At 42.1% G+C, this 26,584-nt stretch overlaps 1 protein-coding gene across 1 annotated transcript in view; it reads right to left on the bottom strand.

Moving 5' to 3' along the window:
- Positions 1 to 26,584, bottom strand: part of LOC146810881 (electrogenic sodium bicarbonate cotransporter 1-like) — a 358,834-nt gene that overhangs the window by 145,369 nt on the left and 186,881 nt on the right. Inside the window, exons 5-7 of the mRNA XM_085617923.1 lie at positions 22,947 to 23,104; positions 3,554 to 3,641; positions 2,132 to 2,286 (exon numbers count right to left, since the gene is read on the bottom strand). Of these exons, the coding sequence (XP_085474049.1) occupies positions 2,132 to 2,286; positions 3,554 to 3,641; positions 22,947 to 23,104 (401 nt within the window). The remainder of the gene's footprint in view (positions 1 to 2,131; positions 2,287 to 3,553; positions 3,642 to 22,946; positions 23,105 to 26,584) is intronic.

The following is a 26,584-nucleotide window of genomic DNA, read 5'->3' as shown; positions in this document are numbered from 1 at the left end:
ATACCTGATTACAGTTGTGAAATACTAGTTAGCTGGAACTTTCTGATGTCTTTTGGCAACACAAACACAGATAGAATAGGTATTTCCATTTGAAACTAACTTATTATGATTAAATAATTCAAGGTTCTGATCTAACTGGAATAGTCACTCCATGAAAAGCTGAATTGCTGTGTCTGTTCCCTATAACAGGTAATAAAAATTCCTGTGAATTATCAGTCAATACCATTGTTATGGGGAAGGGCTACTGTTGTCGAGTACAGCTCAGACCTGAATGGAAATTTGTATCATGCTGACGTTCAACTGATTTGTCTATACCAGCGACAATGTTTTATATTATAACCAGGTGAGCTAGGAATGTTTGAATTATTTATCTTTTGGCATCTTCCTCATTGAGATGGATTTTGTGTTTGGGTGGTGTAGCTCGAGGTCAATACATTTGTTCGCTTGAGTCACAATTAGGTCACAATGACGTTGGAGTGCTGTAGGGGGTTGCTGGGCCTTGTAGTCCCTCATTGTGTGTTCAGAATTTGGTGCTTTAATGAGTGGGTTTGAAAAATATGGATCAGCCTCATTATTATTATTATTATTATTATTAACTCAGGCTTGCTTTAAATGAAAAATCTATTAATTGTTGATAAATTTTGCTTGTGATAGTAATAGAGATGTAAAGCATAGGTAATAGGTATGTTTAGGTGTGATGCAGATAAATGAATACCTAGCATAATATTCAAGAGATTGAATCCAACCTCTATCCTATTTTTAAATTTAAAAATAGTAAAACTGATTTAATGTAAAATATTAATGCAAAATAACTGTATATATTTATTTTAAACATAACACAATTAAAACATTATATAGCACTATTAAATTAACTTAATAAATATCTAACTAATTTATATATATTATATTAAAAGTATTTTTTAGAGGATTTATTTAAAACAAATTCCCCCTAAAGTAAAAGATTTATATTTATTTATTACATATAACAACTGAGCAAAAGTTATCTATGGGATTAATTTAAAGTAATATTTTTTTTAAACAGTTACATTTAATTTTAAATGAAAAAATGGTCAATGAAATATTTTGTAATAGAGTAAACATTATTTATATATTTATATACTTTTTATCGTTAAATCACATTGAAATATATTTAAAAAAATGTCTAAATAAATTAATTTATTTTACTGTTATTGCCTATTCAGGGTTATTTTAATACCCAGCCTCCATTATTTTTTTTATGGTGGGTGTTGCAGTAACAGTAGTTGACCATGGGTGGTGCTGGACTACATGTCTTCCCCATTTTCTAGCCACTCCCTGTCGCTTCCACATTTACTACAAAAATATAAGCATAGATGTGAGGAAATTTCCGCAGTCGGGGCCGAGATCACCAAGCATAAAAGATAGGAGAGAAGGTGTTGACCTAGTAGTATTTAATTACTATTAAATGTACTACAAAGTTCCGTTTGTAACTAGGCCCCTTTTACTTACTTCCAGATCATTTGGAAAATTCAAAAGATATATGTTTTTGGCACCCCATACTTTGACAATACATTTTATTAAAAAAAATTCCCCCCCAAAAATGTGAGCACCTCTTCCCCTTCCTGAACTGTTGTCCCCTCTTTTCTCTCGTCAGCCTTCCTCGCCACTTTTTCTCCAAATCTCTGTTCAGCGCTCTGTTGCTTTTTTAGAGCTAGGCTCATGCTATATAAATCTACATACATATATACCAAAGAGCCGTGCATAGCAGGACAAGACAAATTTCACTTACCATGGTATAGAGGACTCCTGACATCAAAGCTTCTTTGCCTTTTTTAATGGACAGCTCTGTTCTTTGTGCAGTGGCTCTGGGTCCCGAAGGTGTGAGGGGCTCACAGCACATCAATTATGGCTACATTTTACAATCCAACTGGGGGAAGTGGGACTGTTCCCCTTTGTTGGCGGAAGGCCTGTGGTGTCCTTTATGCAGCTTAATTAGACTTAATTAGACTGCATATGCCCTCACTGATCTACGAGGCCCAGATTTGTAACACCAATAAAGAGTTGCCGAGAGATGCCGATTGCTAAATTGACTTCTTCGCTCCATTTGGTGAATATTTTTGGATTAAGAGAAATAAGTAAACATTGTGGATACCTCTTCTGTGGAGAAGGCACAAACTTTGGAGGCTGGATTCGCACAGTGGGGTCCAGTTTTCCAGGCGGCAACACCGTCAGCTCATCGAGAAACTCATCAATTCCTTCAATCAGTTCACTCGTGTTCAATGCTTTGCGAGCCACATTTTGAAATATCTAAAAGAAAGAGAACAAAATACTTTAACACATTACAAAACAATATTGCTTATCTATGTTGTAGGGTAATGTTTCTGCACACGGAACTAAAATGAAAATATAAGTATATGACTTTAAGGGAGACCCAGGCAATAAATATGTATCAGTCTGTGCTTATATGTCTGTAAAGGCTTCTGTGTTTCTGTGAGAGGGCAGGAGTTGCAGCATATATCAAAACAATGTCTGGACCACAGAGGTGAGAAAAGCTTGCTTGCTTCTTTGTTACTTTGGGACAATTTTGTAGCAACCCTGCAAAACCGGCCTCCAGCTAGTTACAAAACTGGACCACACCTCTGCAAAACCGATCCCAACCCTTCCAGCCTCCAGGTGAAATGCCTGATGACCAGTACTGCCAGTCCGGCCCTGTCTGAGGGTCTTTGTGTATCATTGTGTATTCTCTCAGCAATGCCTTAAGATTTCTGAAACATCATTCTCAGGGCCATGAGCATGAGATTCTGCTAGCAATGCTCACACTATGAACTTACACTAGCTGTACCCTAAGTCTCCAGCACTATCATCTCACGCTAGGCTACTTTAGGATGAAATGTTTCAAGCGTTGACCTCACAAGCCTTCAGCCTAACTTTTCATCTTTGAAACCAGTGGCTTCCTAGCCATGAATTGTAGATGCATACCGGTCAGTTCCCCCGAAATGTGCGACTGCAGTGCCACCCGCATTCTCGGTTGAACACCTGCACATCCGGGAGCTGCAGACAGGTCATGCATGACCTACTGTCATATGAAGTAGTTCTAATCTTCTCGTGCCACTGGGAAGGATAACAGCATGACTGGCATTCCCACTCATCCAAGCGTCTGGATCAACCAGATATGGCCAACAACCTTATGCACCACCTGCCCACAATAGTAACGTGACGTAATATGAAATAAAAAATGGACAGAGTCAGCTTAACTCTGCTGTTGAGTCGAAGAACTTTCTTCATGGACAATAAGGGTATATGAATGACATGTTTATAAAGCAATATCTAGAAAAATAGTGTATGGTTGATGATAAACACTATTCTTATGTAGATTTTAAAGCTCTATGTTAGAGTCAAAAGCATGGGCACAGTAGCGGAATTTGTAATCCTATTTGGAATATTTTTGTAAAAAAGTAATTATATTCTCATTTCATTGAAAATATGAACGTAAAAAGGGCATAGAGACTGCATACCTTGTTTACATATAAAGAGAGACAACAGTATTAATTATCATTATGAAATATACACAAACCTCATCACAGAGAAGTGTGGAAATTGCTCTCCCAATCTCATGATAGGCTCTTAGTTTTGCCTTGGGTCCCAGCAAGATAAATACAAATCTGAAAAACAATAAATGTGATTCATTGTAATGATTCTATTTAGTTCAGCTAATGCCTTCTTTACATTACCTCCTGAAAATTGCTCCACAGACAAACACCTTGTAGCCACATTTGTTTAAATACACACAGGGAGTTTTACTCACAAAGGTGGCTTAAACCTTTTGAGTAATTTACACTTTTGAGTACCTTTACTATGTTTAGCCATTCACATAATCTGAGCGCATGTTACTGCTAAAAATAAAATAAAATTTAAAGCAATGTTTCATGGTAATGTGAAGCATTACAAGTAAATAGCATGGGAATAGGTATGCATTTGTGTGGAAGCAAAGGACTATAAAATAATATTGGTAGGTTAAAAGGCCAGGTGACATTTGCACAGTCATGCCAGATCTAAAAATCCATGTAGGTTACTGACTGCCCTACTCCCACCTGGCTGCTGCCAGAGATAAGCAACATAAAATATCTAGTTATCTAGGACGCTTTAATAGCATACTAATGGCATTTGTGTGACCCTGAACGTTTACGCTTACATAACTAGATAAACAAAATGATCACAGCTGCATGGAGAATAAACACTTTTTGTGGAAGCACACAACTTGTCCCCAATCAAAACATGTACTCCTGGATCCCAAATGTAGGTCGAGCCAAAGCCCCTCTCTAGTGAAGATCACATAATTGTCTGGCGACAGCTGCACTTTCAAACAAGACCATAAAAAGATTAGTGAGTCTAGTACCTTACATGGTGAACCAGTGGGATACTGTACATAAAATGCTGTACTCTGTACAAAGTGCCAGCTATGCATGGCCGCATAAAATGCCTAACAAGCGTGGATGGGGATGAACACGAAATAAGAGCACATGTTAAAGTATATCTTTCCACAACCACAAACAATAACTGGAAAAACTTTTGTTATGGGAAGCTGTGGTTGCACGCTAAGATCACAATTTAATGGATATTATGCCCCTCATGGCTATGATACAAAACTTAAAAACAACAGAAGTTACCCAATTATGGTTATCTATACACCTATCATGCCCGTCGTCTGCATTGCCTACTACCTCACACATGCTATCGGCGATTGCATCTTTCCATAGTGTCATAGCCTGGAACATGTCATCTGCCCTATGCTGCTCCATATTTGCAAATGAGGGAGAATAGAGCAGCTGTGAGCTGTCTTTGCCTGTGAAGGCATCATAGTGCTGCATGACTCACTGCTGAAAACTTTATAGTTTTCACTGGGTCTCTCATTGAGTAGTCAACAGTCCAGCATCTGAAAAAGGGTACTGGATCCCCATGCTAGGGAAATCCCTCCTGGACCTGTGTATCCTTGCAGATGTCCACCCTATTTACCACCTCCCCATTCCAGCTAAGCTCATTCAATGACAAGTTACCGAACATCTTTGCTTGTTTGTAGATTCTTGACCAACTTTGAGAGTCACTATGGCCCTTATAATTAGCGGCCACAAAAAACGGCCAGTTCTTCCTCACCATCAGTGTTACCTATAGCAAAGAAACATTATTACTTCATTGGTGGTGAAATCTGATTCATTATGATTTGGACCCTGAGGGTCCACTAAGAAACAAAGACTTACAGGCAGAATTGGTAATTCTGAGGCAAATTCCCCTGGTGATTCGTCATTTTTACCCAGACTTTCACAACAAGATTTTGCCTGCTTTCTGCAGCCAAAATCTCAGGTTGAAAGTGAAAAACCTATCACTTCAGTTGGGGCGAGAATGAGGTTTCCAGGGCCACCAGAATTTAGAGGCGTGCATAAGAAGGTCCTAATTATATCCTTGTTTTAGTACTGGATGAATTTTTCACAGCGGTGCATTGTGGCAACATCAAGGCTCAGACACTGCTCCATCAGAAGATGTTGAACTTCAATATCTTTGTTGACTAAAAACCAATGGGATGGGGTTGGAAGATCAGGCAATTAGGGTATTTCTTCTTTTCACTCCAGACCCTGGACTATTCATCTACTGAAAGGCTGCAGACAGAGAACATTTCAGCGAGCGTAGTGGCAATGTGAAGACTACTGAGAACTGGCCATGTTTTGCTAATTCTGAGGAGGCATCATTGGATCCTGTTGGAAAAAATAATTCTGTTCAAACTCCCACTTCAGTTCATATAACCTCCACAAGCACCAAATCTTCTCAGACTAAACCACAACATTGTACTGCCACTAAGTTTGGTATCAAGCTATAAGGAAAATTCATAGTCAACCACTTTATGAGTGTGGCAACGGTGGGAAAAAATACTGCAAAAATAAAACCCAGAAAAACTTGTCTCTAAAAATCAAAAACTGTTCTCTTTGGCTGATTTTGATGACTGCACTCCTGTTGTTTTTTTGCCGAAAGAGGCAATCCAGGGAAAGGTAAAAAGCTTGCTGTGTTACCCAATCACACTTAATGAACAATAAGGATTTTGGAAAATCCCTTTGATGAGGTCTTCTTGGGCTGTAAAATCTAATGTGAAATTATGCACTAGATGCCTTCATTAAGCAGTAGGATGCCTGTACAGGATGGATCTCTATTGAAGTTCATTGATAAAGGCATTATTTGACCTACCACTGCCAGGCTGTCTCCATTTTCCATTTACATCTAGGTTTTCGCCATACACATACAGTTTTATGTGGTTCTACCATTTCCCCAATTTTGTGTTCACACCTCACCCATGCTTAGTTACATGCTTTGTTTTCATTACAATACCAAAATCAGTCTGATGACACAAAGATCCTCACCTGTTTGAACAAACACCAACTACCACATCATTTCTTTTCTCCTTTTGCACGTTCCCCGTCAGCAAAGGTATGAACAAAAATCTGTTGCATCTTAAACTCTATTTTTGTTTGTCGGTGGAAATGCTGAGTTCTTATTTCAGTTCTGGCTATGCTTTTTGACGTACCTCACTCAACTATATCCACAGCATAGAGCCATAAGTTCAACCTAAATGCTGTACATATATAAAGTTATGAGACAGAGTATCCCTGCTTTATATGATAAGGATATTGCGAGTCAACGAGAAGTTCTGTGACCATATAGAGGAATGAGGCAGCAGGCTGAGTTGCTTTAGATGCCATGGAACTCTGAGGTGACTTGCAATGCCCTTTTAACCAATGACAGAAGGTATTTTATTCCTTATAATACATGGTCACACCAACACCCATCCCTCAAACCACTTAAATCTTTGGTGTCATGCTTGTTGACAACAAAGAGAAAGCATGGTTGTAGACATATTGACTAAAAGCTAAATCTGTATTGCGCACTTAAACACACCAAAAAGTAATTAGTAATTTGTTGCAAAAACATATTAGAATCAGTTTAAAGTACATCAAATAAAAAATGACTGTAGCTCAGAATGAGTAGTACCTTGCTAAGTGATTCTCCCTTTCCTGTAATGAATTATAGCGTGCAAAAAATAAATATGTTTCCATAAATGTCTCTATTGTGCTGATCCCTGTATAGTTTAGAAAAACAGATCATGAGAAGAAAAGGTGTTTAAACTGTAGCTGTACTGATGCACGGTAACCTGCCTTTCATCCTGGCTGCTGGCTCTGGCAGCATGTGTTATAATGTCACAACTCAACTATAAGTTATTATATTTGAGCAACTACATCTTTTTCTTATTACAGCTGACTAGAGATATCCCTAATATAGACCCTCCAGTTTTTAGTGAAGCTCTAATTAGGTGCGAAACTACCAAAGGCCTGCCATGCCCACAATTTCCACTTAATGTAAGGCAATAAAACAATCTGTTTTCCTTAGTGTTTGTTGTATTGAAAATGCTACTTGCCCTCACCCTCTGCGCATTTTTAAGAGAAATAAATCAGACACGAGTAAAGAAACATGCATTTGCAATGCAATAGGTCTCGCATTTGCAAGAGTTTAAGCAATTGGCATTGTAAATGACAATGCCCTTTATTTATCTGTTATGATAATTAACACATAAATAAAAATCATTGTCATTTACAATGCCAATAGCTCAAACATGTGTAAATGCGAGACCTATTTTATTTCAAAGAAGCAGCCGCCATTGTCCCAGAAAAGCGCGCATGGCACTGCTATAAATGACCAGAGCCTCTGGCATAATGAGCAGCAATGCTGACAAAATTGCCATTATTCAGCAACACAAGTGGTGTAACTGAACTGCACCACTGGCACAATTGGCCTGCACTCTGGGACCTGGCAATTATCCTTAACTACTCTCTCTCTCTCTTTCTCTCCAGTAATCTCCAGCATTGTGCTGTTGGGTGCCCCTGGCATACCTGAGCAGCAGTTCAGAGCTGGAAAGCCCCATTGTGCTACCCAGTTACCACAGGTGACATCCCACTCCACAAAGATGCACGATTGTGCAAATTTCGTAAGTGGCGCTGTACAGTTACACCATGGATGGTCCACATTCACCTTTGCCCCTTTCCACATTAACTATGTGCATCATGTGAAGCAGTGATAATGTTGTGCTGTAGAAAGAGTGTGATGAGACAGGAGTTTGTATAAGTGAGGAACTGCTCCCATCGCAGCGGGCACTGGTTGGCGTGTAGAAGGTAGGGAGGTTATATAAAATGAAGCTGCAAAGTGAACTCATTTGTAAGTGCTTGCTTGTATGTTTGGAAAACAGGATGGATGAGGTGGAAATCAGAATGAGTGTGGTGGAAAACAGGATGGATGAGGTGTAAAACAGGATGAATGTGATGGAAAACAGGATGAGTGTAGTGGAAAACAGGATGAGTGCAGTGGAAAACAGGATGAGTGCGGTGGAAAACAGGATGAGTGTGGTGGAAAACAGGATGAGTGTGGTGGAAAACAGGATGAGTGTAGTGGAAAATAAGATGAGTGTAGTGGAAAACAGGATGAGTGTAGTGGAAAACAGGATGAGTGTAGTGGAAAACAGGATGAGTGTGAGTGTAGTGGAAAACAGGATGAGTGTAGTGGAAAACAGGATGAGTGTAGTGGAAAACAGGAGGAGTGTAGTGGAAAACAGGAGGAGTGTAGCGGAAAAGAGGATGAGTGTGGCGGAAAACAGGATGGATGAGGTGGAAATCAGAATGAGTGTGGTTGAAAACAGGATGAGTGTGGTGGAAATCCGATGAGTGAGGTGTGCTGGAAGGCAGGGGTGTTTGATTGATTCCAAATGTATCAGATAGAAAATGGGCAGGTGGGCAGTAATGATCGTAGGAGGATAAGGCCCAAGAGAGGGAAGATAAGAGGGCAGGATGAATACTTTAATCTCATCTGATGACTGAAGCGACTCCAGCTAGGCAGCTGATAAATCAGGGACTTGTATTATAGTGAAGAAGAGTGGATGTGATTGTAGAAGCACATGAAAGGAAGTAAGAAATGCTGATGGCAGATTTATGAATGATTTTAAACGAAGGTGAACATTCTCACAATTAACGTTTGTAACTATTTAGCCAGGAGGATATCCTCACCCCTGAAAACCGTCAGACTTATCTTCCTAGATAGGATAAACGTCACTTTCCTTTGATAGTTAACAGACATAAAACACTGAAGAAAAGAAAAACAAGTTTTATATATAGGAGAAGTTTGTGGTTTAGGTAGACCGGCATTTTTGAAACAAAGTACATGTAAGGATCAGGCTGCTGCTGCTGAACAGGAAAGTACATGCCTAGTCACTGGTGTGCTGATATGTCAAAAATGCCAGGAAACTCGAAATTATTAGAAATGGTTTATTATTGCTCCTACTTTGTGAACTTCTAAAAATTAGGTGGTACAAAAGCCCTCAAAATGGCAAAATTATGATAGTTTTGAAAAACTGCCTGTTTCATGAAATATCAACGAATAGGCTCAACGCAACATGCATAATTTTTCCACAGGTAGATTTTGCCTGTTTTGCTTTTCCTCTGGAAGTTTTGCAAACTACTGGTCCAATCTGACGAGAAATTACCCCAATTGATAATTCCTGAAAAGGATCCATAATTCCTTGTGCATGGCTGCCGGATTTTGGAGCGCTGCAGAATTCTGAAGGGAACTGTTCTGCAAATATTTACTGTTCAAGCATGGCATCTTGTGAGCTGAAAGAACGCCTCTCACTACTGTGGTAGTGCCGATAGGGGGCGGTGGCCATTAACTCTTAGAATAACAGTACCACCCTCTTCTCACAGCAGTGCCACCCTCTTCCGGCTCACTCACATGCTTATCGCATCTCAAGTTTTTAGAGGCAAGTTGTGCATCACACAATTTTAGCAATAAATCAGAGGGCCGCGCTCCCACTGAATGGTCAAGTGTAAGGGTTGAGCCATTCACTTGACCCACATGAGTGCCCAGTTTACTATATAGTAAAACCGAAATTAAATACTTATTTTCCGCAAATCTGATGTAATGATGTACATTTACCCGGTCTTCAGTCTGCATGATTCAACCAATAACATTTTTAAATTTGCAATGTATTTTTAAATCCAAGGGGAATGTGTATCTCTTTGTGGAAAAAGAGGTTTTGCAGTGCAGCTGCACTCATACGAGATATTTCAACCTGCACAATTGCACACCGCATAAATTACATGTGATAGAATGCTGTCAAGTTAACATAACAAGAGCTAATAAATGCCCTACGGATCAAAGGACGAATTAAATCCTGCTCCGGCGGTGAATGCTTGCAAGAGCTAATAAATCAAGCGCTCGGTGGGAGCATGTGAAAGCTCCTATCACTACAAAAGAGATGCCATGCGCGTGCCCATCGCCTGTCCGGGCGCGCACATGGTTTGTCTCTCTTCGCGAACGAAAGCGACAACAATAGATTCTCGCCAATCGAAGCAGCTGCGCTGCATTCGCTAGGCGAGACCTAAAAAATACACCATGGGGAGAATTTTACTTTTCTTCTATTGCCTTGCAGAGCAGGTTCTGTTCACCCAGCTGTGAACTACCCCCTGACAGATGAGTGAGAGAACTACCACTAGGGTTGCCACCGTTCCCACAGAAAAATACAGTTTTAAATTCTGCAAATGTAAGCACATGACACAGAACATTATATAAAATCGTTTGTTTTCATTTTTAACATGGCCTTTCTATTTTTGTTTACTTCAATAATGAGTCAAAGGTCGTTAAGGCATCTCTCGAACACATTATAAAGGGCTTTATTCTAATATTTAAGTTTTTTAAGCATGTACTGAAGATGGGAAAAAATACCGGTTTTGTGACTTTCCTAATTTTTCTACCAGCCGTCACTTTAAAATACTGGTCATGTCGGTATAAATCAGGTCAGGTGGCGACCCGAGGGAGCAGATTTACAAAGATGTCATGCAACGGAGGGCAACAACCAAAGCTACTGTGCTGCATACGTGAGAGGGAGAGCTGGAAAGCACAATGTGTACTAGGATATGGCACAGTCTTATTCTCTCCCTAGCACTGGTGCAGAATCATGCTACCTACCACCATGTACATCCCTTTGCACCTCAGTGCAAAGGTGTCTGAGTCATGACTAGCATAGGTTTTGTACTGGAAGTGTACCTTTCCAATACAAAATAATATGCCTAGTCAAACTCTTAAAAGTTTTCCCACTTTGGATGTGTGTTGTAAAGTGCAGCATACATGCAAAGTCAGACAAGGTTGGAGAAATAAAAGCATTTTTCAAAGTTAAAGCTAATATCAAAGATGAGTTATTTTTGGTGCAAAACCTCGTGTACTGTTGTTGTTGGTAGATAGGGGTTTACATTCAAAACCACAGTGGCTGAATGGAACGTTCCGGGATCACTGTTGGAATGCGCCCATCCTACACAACGTACTGCAAAGCATCAAAAAAACGCAGCTTTGTGTTGATTTTGGGCAACCTTCCAGCGCACAACAAGTTTAAATTCCAAATTGACATTTTACGCCAGTTCGCATTCCTTTCATGACACACACCCGGCGCAAAATGTTAGTAAATCTGTCCCTAAGTGTCTGCCAAAGAATAAAAAGCAAAGGTGTTATTCCCACCCTCTTCACACCGAGCTTCTGTTGCAGTAGGCATGTTTTGTTCTTTTTATTTTCTTTAACTGCACAGCATATCACGAGATATGCTGTGGAGATAAAACACGTGGTGACATAAATTTTATATCTAAATTGGCAGACTTCATATAAAGTTTAGATCCAAAGGCAGTCGCTTGTATTGACCTCAAATTAGTCCTTTCAGTGTTGTACGTTCACTGGTCATTAATATTTCTTAACATTTTTTTTCTCTCTCCATAATTTGTGTTTCTACGGACAGTGGGTAAGCACACATTTATTTTGAGACTATTTTCTTTATTTTAGTTCTTGAAGCATAATGCCATTAGGTCAAACTTCTCAGACAGAGCAGCTGTTTGGTTGCAAAAGACATATTGTGGTCTTACCGGTAACATATATCCCCTGGTTTAAAAAAAGCACAAAAACGTGGTCGCGCTTTTGTTCTTTTTATTTACTGATCCACCTTTGATCTGTAAATTAAAAAAAACTTCCAGCATCATTTTGTAGGCGAAAAAAATGATGTGGGCAGCCGTGTCATAGGCTTTTTTTTTTCTTTAAGCATGTGCACAGCATCAAGGATGCTGTACAGTATATCTAAAATCCACTGGCAAAGTCAATAGGTCCCAATGGTGATACTAATGGCTTTGCCAATGCTTGTTTTTAAATATGGTTTAAAAGCTAACAGGGTTTATGGTTGAAACCAGTACCATAATTAAATGTATGTTTGTATATGGTATTTCTATAGCACACACCTAGCCAAAAGAATGCGGAGCACTGTCCATGATCAAAGGCAAGCTTAAAGACAACAATTAAAAGGAGAGGAGTTTGGGATGTGGATGGTTAATGAATTGTGATGTAGTGTTCTTTAAAGAGCTGTGTCTTCAACTGTTTCCTAAACTGGAGCACCTCTGTAGCACTCCTGATGGATACAGAGATGTTGTTCCACATCCTGGGTGGCTAGATGGAAAAGGACTGTTGTCTTTGTAGGTCTCGGCTAGATAGCACAAACGCTGTCTCTTCGAGACATGCGGTTTACATCAGTGGGCTACAGCCCGCCCATAGGCTTACCATTTGGTTGCTTCAATGTAGCTCTTGTATACCTCGTTTCCATTTGTCTATGGCATACATGCGTCATGTCTCTTTTTCTGTTTGGCCCTCCCCTAAAGCATGGACCAAGTACTTGTGTCCATCCACTGCTCCCGTTTTAGGAGCTACTGTTTTCTTTGAGCACTCCATACAAGTGCTTGTGTTTTTACTCGCTCCGTCTTCTCTCATCTGCCCTATCCCTGTTGCTTCTTTCCCTTCGCAGGTCGTGCTGTAATGTGTGTCTTTCTTCCCCTCCTCACCCGTCCCTGCTCGTGTTTCTTTATTCCCCCCACCCGCCCTTGTGCTGTTTCTGGACAGGAAACCGAAAACTACTGCAGACAAACCATTTTTTTTCTTGTTTTAATGGCTGCACCAGCAGATGCTCGTAATCTAAAGTGCATCCAAGAATACATCACTAGAGACAAGCTGCTGCTGCCATGGTCTAGCAGGAGGAATAGAATAACTTCATTTCTGCCCACCTTGCCGATGCACATATGAAATAAACATGCTACCAGAGAGAAATGCTGCAGAAATGTCACTAGCTCTCTAAGTAAATACAGAGGGCTCAGCAAGCCTCCTTTAATCATTATGACCCCACCCCCAGCATAGCCTGTGTAAATATTTCAAATTGATGATAAATCCAATCATTCGAAGCAGGAGTAATCCAAGACTCGAGTGCTTCCAGAGGAAGCATAAACAGCTGCTGGATGGCATTTACACTGTATTAGGCAATTTTAGGGGGCGAGAGGACAGAAAACAGAAACAACATCGTCTCACCTCCTATGAAGGCAGCTCCCTCAGCACTGCAGTAGATATGCTGCCTGCATTCCAAGTCAACAGGAATCTAAGCCCCGCAGAGATCACTGGAAAATATAACCAACCGTCGCAGACTGTGCCCGGCGCAGACTGTGGCCGGCGCTCAGCAGCCCGTCTAACATTCAACTCCACATAATAAAACACAACGCCACACAATAAAGTGCCACGCATTTCCACAACACACACATCAACACCACATACTTCCACTCCATGTCACACAATTACAATCTAACAAATTCAACTGCACATATTTCCACTCCGTTCTACGTAACATATTTCCACTCCACTACAAACCACATAATTATACTCCACGCAACACAATTCAACGCCAGATAACTCCACTACATGTAATTATACTACAACCTACATGATTGTACCACATATATCCACTAAGATCCACATAAAACACATAATTACACTCCACAAAATTCAACTCCATACCATGCCACATAATTCCACTCCACATAGTCCCACTCCACACCTTTCCATATAATTCCACACAGTTCCACAACACACAACAAAATTACACCCCACATACCACTCATCACATAATTTAACTCCACCTAATTACACTCCACCCCATTCCACATAATTACACTCCACATCAATCCACTCCAGGCCACATAGCAACACTCCCCAAAAATACACTCTACATCCTGCCACAAAATTACACTAAACAAAATTTCACTCAGAGCCACACAATTCCATGCCACAGAATTCAACTCCACACAATTCTATTCCACACCAAATCCCATAATTCCAGTTCACAACACATACTTCCACTACAAACTGCATACCTCCAATCCACACCATAGAATTCCACATCATACCACATAATTCAACACCTTGTCACATTATTCCACTCCACTACATGCCACTCCATGACACGCAATACCACTCCACATAATTACACTCTATGACACACCATCCCACTCCACATAAATCCACTACACTCAATACAACATAACTACTATCCACATAATTCCATTGCACACATGCTACATAATTCCCCTACACATACCTCCACTCGATGCCACACAATTCCACACCACACAATTCCACGCCACACAATTCCACTTCAACCCACATCATTTCACACCACATAATTGCAATCCACCCAATCTAATTAAACATCATGCCACATAATCCAGGTCCACTACATGCTACTGTGTGTACATAAATAAGTTACATGAAAGTCCAATTACGATAACGAAGATAGGTTAAATACAGTAAAAAAGCAGCACAGATTCACAAGTCATTCCTTAGTCAGCCAGGTCGTGAGCGCTCCCATATCGTCCTCCCTTTGTTTTTAGCCCGCGTGCCTTTGCATACATACAGTGAGTTTTCAAAAAAGTAAACATGCAGGAAGCGCCCTTTCCATTGCTGGAAAGTCGGAGGTAGAGGGTCGAGCCAGGATGAAGAGATTCACAGCCTAAACACCGTCATTGCAATAAAAATAATTTCCAAACCAGGCCCCACTAGTGACTCGTCCACCCCAACAACATAAGCTGTGGTGATGGAGCAATAGTAACCTTCAAAACTTCCCCTAGGAAGCCTACAATTTCTGATCCAAGCATTTTTAAGCTGGGACAAGAGTAAAACATATTAACCATCTCCGCATCCATAGCATGGCATCTAGGACAGTGACTCCCCCGCCCCACTTTGCAATCTTTGCTGGAGTTATATATAGGGCAAACAGCGTTTTGTAACTGTCGGTTCGAGGCGCACATGGCTGACCCTCCCATTTCAAGCGATTTCAAGAAACCAGAGTGCACCAGCTCAAGCCTATCCTGCCATTTCCCATTATGTTTATCCAAGTTATCTGGGACCAGTTCAAGCAAACAACCATATAACTGCGAAATAGTGGGGCAAGTGCCTTTAACCAATATTTCCAAGAAGGGGATTAGATCAAAACCCACTGCCCCCCCAACCTTTCTAGTAAGAAAAACCAGCAGCTGAAGATATTTAAAAAAAGTCCTGAGGCTCAACATTAGATCTTCTGCAGACCACCTCAAAGGGTGCAAAACGATTCTCTGTGAGGATGTCTCCAGTCCTGCCACATCCCCTGCGTCCCCACCTAGCTAGGCAATTATCGTGAAATATACCAGGCAGTTGTTCATTCCTGAGCAGGGGGGTGTATATGCCATACCTACCCATAGATAAACAAAGCACAAAGAGGCACAAAGCAAATGGCATATAATATGCCAGAAACAATAAATCTCCACAGTCTTCGATGTAGAAACTTCTTCTTTTAATGTTTTTCAAAAAAAGGTAGGGGATATACACAGCCGCAGCCAACGCGTTTCACCCGAAAGGGCTTTCTCAGGGCTATTACACAAATAGCATGATAGAACACAGGCTGGTTTCCGTTCTTCTATCTTCCACTCCTACCCACCCCTAATTTCCTCCGGACGTTTGTCCAGTTTCGGAATTTGGCAAGTAAAGTCTTAGAACAGGTCCATTTAAAATAGCTCAGCTCAAAGAAATTCAATAGACAGCTTTGAGCTGAGCTACCAATCAATAGCTCATATACGGAGGGTGCAGAATATATTTCCCCACTCTATTCCTCGGCAATTAAATAATATACTGTAACATTGCAAAGCTGCGGCTAAATAATATAATCTGAAATTAGGGAGCGTCCACTCGCCACTATCTCTAGGTAAGCACATAAAAATGTTAGCCCTCCTAGTCCTCCCATAAGCCCAGATGAAACTTGACACCAATCTATATTTTTTTTAACCATACATTATAAACCTCCAATGGGACGGTACGAAAAACATATAACAACTTAGGAAGAAATATCATTTTAACCAGGTGTTAAATTTAGATTTATTATACGCTCCACATTGGAAGTAATGCATATTCCTAAATATGAAGCTTCATGTGTGATCCTGCTATCAACGGCTAGGGTATGTCTGTTAATCAATACTTGGGTTTTAGCTTTATTTAGCAAAAGCCCCGATTGCCTCACAAATTCTTCTGCAATCTCCTTAACAGCGCTGTCAGGGACTGTCCGGGATCATGTTGGGAACAAAGTCAGGGACTTGAACTAGGACTGGGGACAGGGTAGAAAATGTACCATGCACAGAAAGAGTAGTACAACGCTGCCCAGGATCACACAAGGAGCCAGAGGAGAAAAAGAGATCCAAAGGGGAAGCCTGTACAGTGAACAAGATGGCTAAGACTCAGAGTGGAAGGACACTCACGAGGCAGTTTAGCATTCAGACTAACTACACCCAGGACGGACGTGCAAGACATATATATAATACAACATTAACAATAAAGGGAATGTGGGCTAAAGCACTCAAGAGCTCCACACGGTAAGACTGAAGCTCAGTAAGTTCCTCACCCACAATTGCTGTTACAGATACTGACTGAAAATACCCACAAATAGGATATGTATGCAAACGCAGGGTCTGCAGAGCTTATACCTATGGTGATGTTATAACTAACACAAAGACAATGCTCACAGTGAACAAGAAACACCGCCTAGGTAGTCAGCTGTGCACACGGTGCAGTGAGCAGTGGATTATAAGTAATGGAGTTTCCGGCATGAGCAGACTCGCTTCCACAAAACCCGGCATGGATTGGGAATGGATGTCAATTCCTAAATAGTGTCCAAATGCCTGGAAGTCAGAATATGCATGCAGGGGAATGTCTGGAAGCATATTAGATCACTGGAAAGTCCCACAATTCAGCCCCCTGGTGGGGGGCATGAGAGCACAGGGAGTGAATCGTGACAGTACACCCCCTCCAACGACCGGCTCCCGGATCTGGTACTGGATTCAAAGCCTTTGCTGCTATGAAATAAGTCCTTTTCCATCAAAGATGTGGTGCAAGATACCAGAGGACTGCTGGAAAAATTTTATGTTCTGGATGGTAGAATAATACGCTGTAAATTAACAGCAGTGTTGGAGGCAGGACCTAAAGAGTCCAAATCCAGTAAAGCGGGCTTGGAAGCCTGAATAAAAGGTGTTTGATGTCCAGATGATGGCAGGCTACAGTAGTACTCTAAAAATGAAAGCAGATTGACTGTAGGGTCAAAAGCAGATAAATGATTGGCAGGAGGCACAGAGGTCAAAGGCAAGCTGGCTGAAGACAAAGAAGGTGACCGGAAGCAGACCTGAAGTTCTGGTCCTGCAGGAAAACATACAGAAGACTCACATGAAGGAGACTTTGGAAGCAGGTATGCAGGAGACCCAGGCCCTTGAGGCTTAAATGTTGAGAGTTTTGTCTCTGATGCTGGAGATTCAGTCTCTGAATGTTTACGTACTGAGACCTCTGAAGGCTGACAAACTGGAAGCAAGGGTCAAGAGGTAAGCCAGACAGAGGCTCAAGGCTAGAAGGCAGGGGGCCTGGAAGCTCTGGTGCTGAAGGCAGACAGGCTGGAAGTTCTGTCTCTGAAGTCAGACAGGCTGGAGACTCTGACTTACTAGGCAGGTGAGCTGAGTGCTTGAGCTCTAAATGCAGGTAGTCTGGAAGCTCTGGTACTAATGGCAGGCAGGCTGCAGGCTCACGCTCAGATGGCAGGAAGGCTGCAGGCTCGGGCTCAGATGGCAGGAAGGCTTTGGGTTCAGATGGCAGGAAAGCTGCAGGGTCGGGCTCAGATGGGAGGAAGGCTGCAGGGTCGGACTCAGATGGCAGGAAGGCTGCAGGGTCGGACTCAGATGGCAGGAAGGCTGCAGGGTCGGACTCAGATGGCAGGAAGGCTGCAGGGTCGGACTCAGATGGCAGGAAGGCTGCAGGGTCGGACTCAGATGGCAGGAAGGCTGCAGGGTCGGACTCAGATGGTAGGGACTTTAACTAGGACTGGGGACAGGGTAGAAAATGTACCACGCACAGAAAGAGTAGTACAACGCTGCCCAGGATCACACAGTGAGTCAGAGGAGAAAAAGAGATCCAAAGGGGAAGCCTGTACAGTGATCAAGATGGTTAAGACTCAGAGAGTAAGGGCACTCACGAGGCAATTTAGCATTCAGACTAACTACACAGAGGACGGACGTGCAAGACATATATATAATACAACATTAACAATAAAGGGAATGTGGGGTAAAGCACTCAGGAGCTCCACACGGTAAGACTGAAGCTCAGTAATTTCCTCACCCACAATTGTTGTTACTGATACTGACTGAAAATACTCACATATAGGATATGTATGCAAAGGCAGGGTCTGTGGAGCTTATACCTATGGTGATGGTATAACTGTAACCCAAAGACAATACTCACAGTGAACAAGAAACACCACCTAGGTAGTTAGCTGTGCCCACGGATCCTGGCGATCAAACAGGAACACGCAAGGCAGTAACAGCAAGGGGGTAGAACTAAACACAAGCACAATAGACAAGGAGCTAGCAAGGAGGAGTGCTTAACAGGAAAGGAAGGAAATCACAGGGCACACTTGGCAGAAAGCAGGTAACAAACACACAAGGTAACAGAAGCAAGACAGCAGAATAGAAAGACAGCAAACTGGGAACTGGAACCAGGGAAATGGGAAGAAAGGCATGGACTGGAAAAGGATATACTGAAGGGGAGGCTACAGTGTATACTAGAATAGTGCAGGTTCAGGAATCAAGAAAACAAAGTAGCATAGAAGGCAGTGCTGGGGCAGGAACAAGAATTGAGCTAAAGCTCAGGAGTCAAGGTAGGACTGTAGGCAGTGCTGGTTCAGGAACAGGAAATTACTAAAGCTTCAGGAGTCAAGGTAGCATTGCAGGCAGTGCTAGTTCAGGAACAGAGAATTACTAAAGCGTCAGGAGTCAAGGTAGCACTGCAAGCAGTACTGGTTCAAGGAAACAGGAAATAGCTACAGCTCAGGAAACAAGGAGTCAAGAGAGCACTGCAAGCAGTGCAAATCAGGAACAAGAAATAGCTGAAGCCCAGGAACAGGAACAAAGAATAACTATAGCTCAGGAACTCAGAAAACAAGGTAGCACTGCAGGCAGTGCTAGTTCAGGAATAGAGAAACTGCTGCTGCTCAGAAACAAGGAATACTGAGGCTCAGGAGTCAAAGTAGCACTGTAAACAGTGCTAATTCAGGAACAAGGAAAACAATAGCAGCTCATGAACAAGGAATAACTAAAGGCCAGGAAATACTGGAAACAAAGATATCAAAAGCTCAGTAAACAATGGGAACAAGGATCGGTCTCACCGGTACACAGCTACAATGACCAACACTGGACTGAAGGGAGCTGGGCTTATAAGAGCACACAGTAATCACATGCATCAGGTGTGAGCAGGCTAGCAGCAGCCAGCCACAGGTGAGCTGAATTCCTCCACCCATCCTTGGCCTGTAGGAGTGGAGATGAAGCAGTGAGCAGGGGATTATAGGTAATGGAGTTTCCAGCATGAGCAGACTGGCTTCCACAAAACCCGGCATGGATTGGGAATGTCAATTCCTAAATAGTGTCCAAATGCCTGGAAGTCAGGATATGCATGTAGGGGAGTGTCTGGAAGCATATTAGAACACTGGAAAGACCCACAATTCAGCCCCCTGGTGGTGGGCATGAGAGCACAGGGAGTGAATCATGACAAGATCAAAGTGCCCTGTCCAGATCACTGGTAATTATGGGCACAACATCAGCATATACCAGGGCTTTTGTATCCCAACCCTGTAGACTGACGGGCAAAATGTCCGGAGAGGATTCCAGTCTCCTAAGAAAGGAGTCAATAAATAGTGCAAATAACAAGGGGAGATGGGGCAGCCCTGCCTTGTGCCCCTTTCTATCAAAAAGGGCTCTGATTCATGCCCCATTATTTGCAGGCAGGCTGTAGGTTTATTATACATTACACTTATTGCATTAAAAAAGCCCCACCGAAGCTATTTACTTAATAATAATAATAATAATAATACTGGATTTTATACAGCGCGAACAGCTACCTCACGAGGAGGTGTCCCGGCGCTAGTAGAACACAGTAAACCTGGGCAAAAAAAGGAAGGAGAACTAGCGTGGATGGGTGAAGAGCCAGGTTTTTAGCATCTTCTTAAAACAGGGTTCGGATGGGGCCTGTTGGATTGCTTGTGGCAGGGAGAACAAGCCATAAAAACCCCACAACGCCCTGTCGAAGGCTTTTTCGGTGTCAAGTAAAGCCACCCGATACGCTTTGCAAGAACTTCTATTGCATCGAATAAAGAGATAACCCTCTGGACATGATCAGATGTCCCTCTACCAGGAAAGAACCCATTCTTGGGTCCGACACCAGTCAGTGTATAACACCCGCTAGCCGGTTGGCAAAGATTTTCACGTAGTCCTTCACATCGCTATTGTGCAGTATGATTGGTATATATGAACCTCGAGCTGTGGGGTCCTTACCTTTTTTTAAAAAGATGATTATATTCGCAATGCCCCATGACCTGGGGGGGCAGCCACGGTCCTAGCTTCATTGAATAGACTCAACAATTTCTGGTGAATTTCTGCATAAAACACCTTATAAAACTCAAGAGAGATGGAATCTGCCCCAACTGCTTTCCCTGATGGAAGAGCAAACAGGGTCGCCGGTAATTCTTTGGGTAGTATACCGCGCCCTAGAAGCAATCTCTTCATATTGTTGTTTCACATGGATGTCCAGCATTGCCAATGCCTTGTGCCACAGGGCCACAGTCGGGATCAGCTTTATAAAGAACTGCATAAAAACCCCTGAAGGCCTCTCTAACCATACCGGGATCCGTAACCAAGCTACCTTGCATATCCCTTATTTTATTATGCAACCTGCCACCCCCTGTTGCCGTGCCCTTACTGTGAGAAAGTGCCCCAATTGCTCACTATACTTGTAGCGATCCTGATCTTTGGGCAGATATATCCCAGCCATTTTCTCGACAAAGTGCTCATTTAGACGAGCCTTGGTAACAGCTATCACGTTCAGCAAGTGGGCAAGATGCATCCCAGTTTCTACAGCACTGATTAAGTCTGCCTCCAGGTTACTTAGCTTCTGATATAGTTCCTTGCTGTGTTCCAGCTCCCACTTCTGTTTAACAATACTGAAGCTCAGGGATTCCCCAATCACCCCGGCTTTGAATGCATCCCAAACCATTCCTGAGGAGTAGCTGCCTTTATTCAAATCAAAGAACCCCATGATCCAAGGCTTCATATGTCTGACATAATCCTGATTCGACAGCAATCCACGCTCAAAAGTCAATTTTCTAGATGTACAGCAAAGCCCAGCTATAAAGAGCTCGAGAATTATTGAATTGTGGTCAGACACCGCTCTAGGGAAGAGTTCAACCTGGGCCCCTATAGCCAATGCGGGTGATACAAAATAAAATACAATCTGGCAAACTTGCGGTGGGGGGGCTGGGTAATAACTGTATCCTGGATCTAGGGCCTTCAGAGAGGACCAAATATCAATCAGACCTAACTCCTTCTGCAGATGCCCCAGGGATCTAAAGGATTGCGGCTTACACCATGCATAGCTTTCTTCCCTACCCCCCCCCCCCCCCCCGCCCTGAGCCATCTAAATTGAAATCCCCACAAACTATAACTGGGTCGGGCCTAGAAGAGAGCTCGGTAGCCAAAAAGTTGAACAAATCGAGGTCATCTAATACTGTACTACATGCCACACAATGCCACTCTATGAAAATCCATACCATACAACATAATTACATTCCACATAATTCCACTCCACACCATGACACATATTTATACTACACATATTTCAGTTCCACACCACATATATCTACTCCACTTCACAACACATAGCTAAAAGACACTGGCAATGCCAATAGCTCTTGGATTGCTGCGACCTATTGGCTTTTTCCAATGCTTGTTTATCTTTTTTTTTTTTTTACACTTTTTAGACTGCAGTCTCAGTGGCTGTGGGTGTGCTGAGAACCACCAAAGAGGGAGAGCGTTTGATTTTTTTGACGTATAGTTCAAAAATACAACTCAGAATTTCTCCGAGTTAATGCATAAAATGAAAACACAAGTTGGAAACAGTGAACAGGAATTGCCTCTCAGTTTTGCAGCTTGCGCTATTTAAAATTCTGCATTAACTCAGAGAAATTCTGACTTATAGGTTTGAACTTTAGATACCTCAACCACAAAAAAGCAGGTGTGCGGCTATGGGGCAGCAAGCGCAGATCTTCATTATACACTTGCTTCGAACAAAACCAGCACTGTAAAGATCCTAGAGCTGTATTTAATTAGATGAAGCCCACCCTGTTTTATGAGCCCTCTTTAAAAAAAATTATACAACTCGTGTCCTCAAAATATGTTTGATCTTGAAGTTGGATATAAGCAAGTAATCCAACTGGTTAAATATTTTCTAATTGATTTGCAAAATGTGATCTGCCATTCAAGCAAAAGTAATGAAAGGTGGTTAACTACACTCTTAAACCCAATTCTGTAAAATCTTTAGTATGTTTGTATGAATATATGTACAATAATTGGGTATTCGAAGTATGGAATTTACACACACACACAGTAGCATTATATGTAAATTTTGCCATTTATAACAATTTTAATATTTACCTGCTGGGAAGGGCCACTTCAGTCAACGCTCCAAGTACCACTTCTTCTTGTAATCTAATAAAAGCAATGAATGGCCTTTCCAGGAAGTCAACTTCACCAACAAGTATATTAGCCACTTCTGTCCCTTCTGGAATCTTCCGTCTGAACTTGTTATTTAGCTGAAATAATTGTAATATTTTTTAAATGTTTATTTTTTGTAATTTCTTAAAAAATGTTTCATAAATACAAGAAAAATCATTTGCAGAAATAACCAGCATCACATCCTTCGAGATACACAATCACACAGCCTCAATATCACCCACGAGGCACACATTTGGTACCACCATATATAACATAGTAGATATAATTGAATTAATTAGACACTTTGAGAGATCTTTGTTGCCCTGCTGGTTGCGGACTCAAAGTCCCACAATGCCTAGCCCAGGAAAGGAGGTGCTGTTGTTGGTTCCTGCGTAGTGTGCTTTGAAAAGTGCCCTGCCACCTCCCACAGCATGGGGCACTTCCGGAGATCTCTGTTGCCTTGCTGCTACAGGACTCAAAGTCCCAGAACGCCTAGCCCTGGAAAGGAGGGACCGCTGTTGGTTTCCCTTGCTGCCTGTTTTGAAAAGCGCCCTGCCACCTCCTGCGGTGTGCGACACTTCAGTAGATCTTTGTTTCCATGCTGCTTTTGGACTCGAGTCCCAGAACGCCCAGCCCAGAAAAAGGAGGGGTCACAGTTGGTTTCCCGCAACGTGTGATTTGAAAAGCTCCCTGCTACCTTCTGTGGTGCGTGACGTGCTAGGCAAAGCCCGGGCCAAGGGTGGGCCCGTCCTGTGCCCGTCAGTGCCAGCAAGAGCCAGGGCAGGGCCACCCCCCTTGGTTTTATTTATTTATTTATTCATTCATTTATGTAATGCATTTTTTTTATAGCGCAGACTTTACCCAAAGGTGTCAGAGCTCTTTACAATAGAACCAAGTATGTTACATAAGGTGAATTACACAATAACAAGTAACAAATCCAATAAGGATAATTAAAAAGGTAAGAGATAAAATAAGAGGTGCAAGATTAGGTAAATACAGGTATAGAAGACATATGTACAGTGGTACGCTCAAATGAATGCCAAGTGGCCTTGAAGGACATGCAAGAGAGTTGAATTAAACCTGGAAGTGTCTATGGAAGAGAAGAGATTTAAGATCAGTTTTGAAGGTCTCAATAGAGTCTGTGGTTCGGAGGGTTGAAGGAAGTGAGTTCCATATTCTAGCCGCATTGCCTGAGAAGGATTGAGCTGTAAATCTTTCCCTTTTGAAAGTGGGAGGCTCAAGCAGTAGGTTTTCAGCATTGCGTGAAGGTCTGGAGCCACCTGAGATTTTGAGTGTATTCGCCAGATAGTGAGGGGTGGAAGTGTGCAAGGCTTTGTGGGTCATACACGCAGTTTTGTAAATTGACCTTGCTTCAATGGGAAGACAACAAAGAGAATACAGTATGGGTGTGATGTGATCATATCTTTTGGCCCCACATACGAAATGTGCCGCTGAATGGAGGACGGATTTAAGAGAGGACAGGTGTATTTGGGAAGGCCAGCAAGGAGAGAGTTGAAGTAGTCCAATCTGGATGATTGGACCAAGGTTTTTAGGTGTTGCACAGGAAAGAAACGCCTAACCCTCCAGAGAAGGTGCAGTTGATAACGTGCATTCTTGGCGATGGTATTGATATGGGAGTGTAGGTTGAGCCTTTTGTGAGGTATGACATCTAGGGATTTAGCGCTGTCAAAAATGATAGGTTTGTTGTTAAGTAAGTTCAGATTGTCCATCCAAGATTGAACAGGAGGAGGAGAAAGAAGAAGGAATTACGTTTTGGAAGGATTCAGAATAAGTTGATGAGTTGGCATCCACTTTTGGATGGAATTGAGAGTGGTGCTGAGGATTGAGATGTTGTGTGTGGAAGACACCCAAAGGTAGATTTGGGTGTCATCTGCACAGGGGGGATAGACAAGATGCGCCAGAATCAAGTATACGCAGGGCATCGTCGATTACTTGCAGCAGGGCTGTTTCAGTGCTACAGGCTTGCATGAAACCAGATTGGAATTGGTCAAGGAGGTTGTTATTCTTGATATTATTGGAAAGTTGCTTCGCTGCACAGCTTTCTTTGATTTTCGCAAGGAAAGGGAGGTTGGTGATAGGGTGGAAGTTGTTGAGGTCATTCACATCAGCAGAGGGTTTTTTAAGAAGTGGGGTAACCTGTCCTGTCTTAGGGGCAACAGGAAGGTTGCCTTGGTTGAGGCAGAGGTTTACCAGGTTGGTCCAGTAGTGAGATTAAGAGTAAGAGTGTGGGTGTAGAAGTCAATGGCGATGTCACTAGGGATGGGGTCAAGAGAATAGTTAGAGGGTTTTGTTTCTAGAATGCTTCTGAGGAGGGTATCCTCAGTGATGACATCAAAGTGCTGCAATGCGACTAATGATTTGCAGTCCTCTGGGGGGGGTAGGGTGAATGAACTGATCCACAAGCGATTTCACGTTCTCATCGAAGAATAGAGCGAATTCTGCTGCTTTTTTGGGAGGGTCATTAAAATTGATGTTTGAGGGAGAGATGTTAGTGCTTTTGATGAGGCCGAATAGCTTTTTAGGTCTGTCTTTGGCTGCGTTAAGGAAAGTTCTACGCTAATTCACGGAAGATGTGTTTGTAGTATCTCGATCTTGCTAAACGTAGATTAGAGAGATTAATGGTGGAGGGAGATTGTGTCCATTGTTTATCCAGATACCTCAAATCCTTCCTTTCTTCATAGAAGGATTTATTAACCCGAGGTGCAGAAGGAGTAGGTCTTTTCTTTTCACTTTGTAGAGGAGCAACCCTGAAAGACTGGAAATGCATGGGGAGGTGAGATTGTTGACATCAGAGTTGGGGTCTATGATTGGAAGTGACAACATTACTGAGTTGCACAAAATGTCATGGTCAATGTTTTTGAGGTTAAAGAACCAAGTAGTAGTCCTTTTAGGTTGGCCAAGGGTGAATAGTAGGATAGGTGCAGAGAGAAAGGGATGAGGAAGTGATCAGACCAGTCCACTGGTATAGGTTTGACAGTAGTTAGCATATCTACTTTGGATATGACAAGGTCAAGAATGGAGCTCTTAGAGTGTGTTGGTTTAGTTCTGTGTTGGATAAGATCATTTCCTAAGAGAAAAGTGGCCCGCCTGTTGGCAGCTGAGTCTTCCGGAGAGGCCCAATGGCGATTAAAGTGTCCAAGAAAAATCTGTCTGTCGTTTTGAGAATATTGGTCACTGGCAAAGTTGGTAAATTTTTCTGTAAAGATGGAGCAGTTACCAGGCGGGTGATAAATGGCATGAAACCTGGAAGGAGAGCAGTGTTGTACCTGAAGCTACAGAGAGAGGCATTCGAATGTACAGAAGGAACTGTTGAGAAGAGCCTTGAGTTGAAGGGAGTATCTGAAGATAACTGCCACGCCTCCCCCAATTTTACCTACTCTATCAGTTATGATAATAGAATAGTCAGAGGGGAGCAGAAGATCGAAAAAAGTATGAGAGGTGTCATTGAACCAGGTCTCAGTGAGGAGAAGGACATCAAGATTGTGAAGATTGATGGAGTCTGAGATATCCAACTTGTGTTTGTTTGCAAATATGCAGTTGTGAAGCAAACAGCGCAA

The sequence above is a fragment of the Triturus cristatus genome, chromosome 7 (genome assembly GCF_964204655.1).
Source record: "Triturus cristatus chromosome 7, aTriCri1.1, whole genome shotgun sequence".
In the NCBI taxonomy this organism is placed as follows: Eukaryota; Metazoa; Chordata; class Amphibia; order Caudata; family Salamandridae; genus Triturus; species Triturus cristatus.
Note: the sequence above shows the minus strand (reverse complement) of the source record. Positions and strands in the feature narration are given on the sequence as shown.